Genomic DNA, 6,006 nt, shown 5'->3' on the forward strand with positions numbered 1-6,006 from the left:
TTTTTTTTTAGAAAATATGAGCACTACTCATAGAGTTGAAAATACAGACATGGATGAAACGATTAATACCGAGAGACTTCAAACGGGAGAAATTGAACAATCTCAAGAATATAATCAATTAGCATCACCGAGTATATCGGCAAGTATGAATGATGATGTTCCTATGGAAACTGATTCTAGTCAAAGCGATCGAGCGCAAATTACTTCTATAAGATGTACAACTAGTCGTGACAGAACTGAGCATGATAATGTATGGAATCGAAATAGAAATGAGGATGTAGCCTCATGCGGGAATATAACTAGTAAACAGGAGAATATGATGGAGAATCTTCAGGATAGATTAACAACAATGCGGGATGGTTTCCTCGAACGGTAAGATATACATTTTTTATTTCGGATATATTGAACTGACATTTTCTTTCTTTTTGAATTTGTATTAATATATTTTTTAACTGATGAAAACATAAAGATGTGTGAAAATGACTATATCTATTTAATACATTATTTAATGTATAGACATGGCAGTGAACCTGCTGTGAGTTTAACATATTCTGACAAAAGTTCAACTAATGCCACGATATCACTTGGTGTTGGCGACGAAATGACTCGCGACAGTTATCATCCAGGTGAGTAGTTGAAATTTACTTCAAGTACATACATATCTGACTTTATACAACAATTCGTTTTTTAGGACCATCTGGAAGTAGCGATGGAACTCTTGATGCAGGCCCGAGCAGTAATCGCAATCATCATTATAATGATAGTAAATATCATTATTGTTTAGTCACTTCCTTAAGAAATTCTTTTAAATCGCTTCGTAAATTTTGTAATAATTACACACGCACACACACACACACACACACGCGCGCGCGCGCGCGCACACACAATATAATGTATATGTATACGTATATTTGTTTATACACAATATTTTTGTAGACACTAAAGAAGATGTATACATTGATAGCGATGACGAAGATATCCAATCTGATGAAAGGTTTGTTGAACATTATGAAGATTTTATTCAAGTTGCTTGTATTTCTTTGAATATCTTTATACATAATATCTTTTTTGTTTTTTTTTTTAATTGCAATTTCTTCATTTTTAACAATAACTTTGAGATTTTTACAGATTATTAAATCCAGTCGAGGAAATGGATGAAGCAATTGCTAATGTTCGTTCATCGCAAGGACACGAAACGTTCGATGATGCCTGTCTAACGGAACTCTGCGTGAAACGAAAATATATGGGACATAGGAATGCCAGGTTTGATGTATTTTTAACTCTGTACTCGTAATATTTACCAAATTCAATCGTTAATGAGAGCGATACACACTCTCAAGTATATGCTCTTGAATTCGTGTGAGTGACTTTTGTACAAAAATTATTTAAAACGACGTCCATTAGAGTTGTTAGTGTAGTTATTAGATTAACACAATATTAAGTAATTATATTAAGAAACTGACAAGAAACGATGTCTTTGTGATGCCGATTATTATAGTTTCTAGTTAGCATATACACTAATCTTCTTGGAGAGTTCGATCGCTGCCACCTTAAATGATGATAACTTTAACTAAATCCTCGTCTAATTAAAATGTAGCAATATATAAATGTCTGAAAGATCGGAAGCCAAATCATTGACCCGAGTAGTTCCGAAAAAGCCTCCGAGCGGACTGGGCGGACTGTGCAATATTAAAGCCGCCGAATTATCTCTGATTATTTGCCTTTCCTCCACTTTTGACTCTAGTTTCTTTAGGACCATGATCAAGGAAGCGAATTTCTGGGGCAACGATTTCGTCATGTCGGGTAGCGATTGCGGTCACGTATTTGTATGGGAAAGAGACACCGCAAGGTTATGTATGCTGTTGGAAGCGGATCAGCACGTGGTTAATTGCTTGCAACCGCATCCGTATCTTCCAATGCTGGCTACTTCTGGCATTGATTACGATGTTAAATTATGGGCGCCGATCAACGACGAACCAAACTTTGATGAAAAGTTTGCAGAAGACGTAAGTTGTTTATTATGAATGAAATAGGTGTGTGTGTGTGTGTGTGTGTGTGTGTGTGTGTGTGTGTGTGTGTGTGTGTGTGTGCGCGTGTGTGTACACATACACCAATGTAAAATAACCAAGATAGAACACAGACTTGAAATTTGATGTTTTATTTTATTTTTAGCTGAAAAAGAGGAACGCAGTTATGTTGGAAGAAACCAAAGATACAATTACTGTACCAGCGGTTTTTATGATCAGAATGTTGGCATGTCTCAATCAGATACGCAGAGGTAGTGAAAATTTATAATAATATTTTCTTTATAGAATCTCTTTGCTATAATGTACTATACTAATATGTACAGGAATACATAAGTAGGAAAAAATGTAAGATTTTTTTCGGAGTCTTCCATTGTTGTAAACAAGTATTCGAATATGTTATGGTTGAATTGGATAATTCAAAGCTTTATCTGAATTTTATTGCATTGGATGTGTTCTTACTCAAATTTTTAAATTGTAAAATATCAGTGAATTTTAACAAAATTTATCTTTTTTTCTTTTTTTTCAATGTTCGATCCAATATTAGATTGATATTTTGAGCATTTTTGTATTCCTAAATGTCTTGTATAAAATCATAAATTATTATAATATCTACACACACAGTTTATTATTAACGTTAACATTTCGCATTCGATTTTTGAGTTGTTCAAAATATACAAACGACTTCGTAACATTTATTTCTCTTTTTCTTCTTTTAAAATTTCATATATTTAGATTTTCTTTATTTCACGTGCAATACTTTTTAGAAATGTTATGCTATTTGTTAATTGTTATTTCGAACCATTCGTACTCTATATTCAGATTCAATATTTTTAAAACATATCTCTAATTATTACATTATATCAAAACGAAACGTATATTTGATTTACTGTCATGATTAAAATAGAACCAATATATTAAAATGCTGTAATTCTTTTATTTCACTATTTCATTATTATTATTGTATATGAGCAACAAATACGAAATTTACGAAGTTTGTTGAATGATTGCATAATGTAAAGTCACGCTGCTGCGTGCATCTCAAAACTACGAAAAATAAAATTTTTGTTTAACTAATTGGCGAAAAGTTTTTGATATTTTATGCAATGGTAAAGGTTGCAATCCCGAATTCTCTTTTTTATTAAGATTATAAAAAAATAATTTATATATACATATATAGAATAAAAAAATAACTTTATCGAATTATATACATATATTTCTAAATTTTGAATACATATATGTATTATTGAAAAAATGATTTTAAGAAATTTTGGAAGAAATTATATATTTTATAAACAAATATTTTTTTAGTACGAATAATATTTTTTAGTTTGTATTTATATAACGCATAGAATATTATGTACATACACAATATTCTATATATTGTATAAATATTCATATACATACATTTTTATTATATGTGTGGTTATATGTCTGTATATCTTTTCAAAAGACTTACGAATTTTTGTTTTTAGTGATAGAGATAATTTACGTACAAAAAATGAATAATTTCAAAAAATTAAATAATTATAATCTTTCTTGTTTTAGAATTAATATATTCAAAGCTATGATTTTGCATATCTGTTCTTGTTTATTGAAACAAATAATCCAAATGTTATCGAACGAAATTTGCGATGCGATGATTGTGTTTACTGATTATTATGTCCGTCATAAAAATTATACGAGCTATGTCGATTGTTTTGTAGGTCGAGGTCGCAACAGGAGACGGAGCAGCGACGAGGGTGGCGATTTACGAGGTGGTTGAGTCGTCTTCGACGTACTGCAAGTCGTCTTCGACGTAATAATAAGCGATAATAAAACGAAACTCGCGTATCAATTGTGAAACTGCGACTATGATAATCCTTTATTTACCGATCGAATCAATAAATATGGAAGATCCTGATCGGCATGAACAGATCTCGTGATACCTTAAGTCCAATTCGAACGGTATTTTGGTGTAAAGATACATTTATAAAATATCTGATGGCATTGCGAATATCATTACGTATTCATATATATATTTTTTATTTCTTGCGCTTATAATAAAATACCAAACTGAAATGGATTTAATCAGTACTCGATTCCTCGAATACCGAACTTTATATCTTTTCTTCATCTTATGTACAATCATATTTATAGTGGATTTATATTTTTAGTATATCGAAAAAAAAGAATTTCGATCTCTGTATATACTTTACATTTAATATTACTACATGATTATCACGAAGTATGATAGTATCTATCAATATTTATCCAAGTTATATATCATTCGTATATTTTGCAAAGATATTGTTGTCGATGAAATATATAAGCAGTGCAAAATTAGCATTCTCTAACTGCTAACTAGTTGAAAGTTTGCAATAAAAGACATTTCGTCTGTTTTTAAATATTTTTTTATATTATTAGATGATAATCGCCTGTGCATGCTTAATCATGTTAATGATGTTAAATATTTTTGATGACAAGAAAAAATATCGACTTGTGCAATCAGAGATTATTAAGGTTTCCTTACATCTTGTTTTTACATGCGTAGTCTTTAATTTATTACTTTAACTATTAAAATCTCTTACCAATATTTTCTATATGTGTCAAAATTAAAATAGTATTTCGTAAAACTTAGTAGAATTATATTTCGTGTGCGAGAGAGAGAAGACAAATACATAGTACTGGGTTATAGCTTAATATGATCAAGAGAGACGTTTTATTTTCTTCTGTTGTTACTGCAGGCACAAATATCTTGTAAATTGCACGGTCAACTTTTAACATTCGTTCTGTATGTTATTAATTTACATTTATCATCGAGATTCAAGGAATAATAATAACGATGAATGAAGTGACAGTAATACAGTTTGATCCCGTAGAAAAGGATAATGCGATTCTAATGTTATTAGGACATGAAAATTTTTGTCGTAAGGCGAACCGTAATACGTGCCTTACAGGTTTTTTAGTTAAAGCAATGAAGTATCGATAATAGTAATCGTGTCTACTTGAGATATAGGCAGATTTATGAAAAACGCTAAGGGTTTTAGAAATCGACTATCGACGATAATCGTGTTGCGATGACGCCGCATCTCGCGTAGCATCGCCGCTTGGATTATTAATCGTTAGACGATAGTCATGTCATATTGGTAGAATATGACTAACGATCGTTAGATGAGCAACATGTAAGAATGAACGACATGTCTTTACAATTATGTATTGTTAAGAGGAGCTTGTTTATAATAAAAGTGTAAACGAACGCATAATATAATAGCAGTATCGTTATTCTCGTTAATCCCTTCAGCGTCGATCCTTTTTGTTTACGCGCTCAACGCCACGTATAATAATTGAACAAAAACTCTTTCTCCCTCTCTCTCTCTCTGTTTAGTATTAGGATTTTGAAAGAATTTATAAAGTAATAAATGATGGCGTTTACGGTGCACGCGTAACAATGTACAGTGCGATAAAATTATTCTTATAATAACACACACGACAGACACACACACACACAAACACACATACAACATTTGATAAAGATTGAATTGGGATTGTCGAGGATCTCGCGGGCGCGCGAACATGAACAAATTCTTGCACTGTAAAATCAAGTTGACAGCGAATGTATAGCAACGCTGAGACACACCGAGATATCTAATTCTTTATTTCGACATCTCGAATTAATGATATGGAAGAAAGATAAGAACGGGAAGTGAAATAACTAAAAACAACAGATATACAAAATTAAACCACACGTTCAACAACAGAATCTAATTTAATAACAAAATATGAATGCTGCATTTGTAATAAATCAAATCGTATAGTAACAATAAAATCGGTAATAATAAAATAATAATGATCGTAATATTAATGTTAAATATACGATTAATATACGAATTGTGTAAATGTATCCAAACAATAGCGATAATAATAAAAACGGATAACAAAGACATCGCACGTTTACACACACGCTGTTATTTTGAATTATAAAAGAGTGACTAATCAGATG

At 31.1% G+C, this 6,006-nt stretch overlaps 1 protein-coding gene across 1 annotated transcript in view; it reads left to right on the forward strand.

The window, feature by feature from the left end:
* Positions 1-5,784, forward strand: part of LOC108751320 (DDB1- and CUL4-associated factor 6-like) — a 9,345-nt gene extending 3,561 nt beyond the window's left edge. The window contains exons 9-16 of the mRNA XM_018491421.1: positions 8-372; positions 517-626; positions 692-763; positions 937-994; positions 1,129-1,263; positions 1,745-2,006; positions 2,173-2,278; positions 3,731-5,784. Coding sequence (XP_018346923.1) covers positions 8-372; positions 517-626; positions 692-763; positions 937-994; positions 1,129-1,263; positions 1,745-2,006; positions 2,173-2,278; positions 3,731-3,789 — 1,167 coding nt within the window. The 3' untranslated portion in view covers positions 3,790-5,784. The remainder of the gene's footprint in view (positions 1-7; positions 373-516; positions 627-691; positions 764-936; positions 995-1,128; positions 1,264-1,744; positions 2,007-2,172; positions 2,279-3,730) is intronic.
* The last annotated feature ends 222 nt before the right edge of the window (positions 5,785-6,006 follow it).

The sequence above is a fragment of the Trachymyrmex septentrionalis genome, unplaced genomic scaffold (assembly GCF_001594115.1).
Source record: "Trachymyrmex septentrionalis isolate Tsep2-gDNA-1 unplaced genomic scaffold, Tsep1.0 scaffold44, whole genome shotgun sequence".
In the NCBI taxonomy this organism is placed as follows: domain Eukaryota; kingdom Metazoa; phylum Arthropoda; class Insecta; order Hymenoptera; family Formicidae; genus Trachymyrmex; species Trachymyrmex septentrionalis.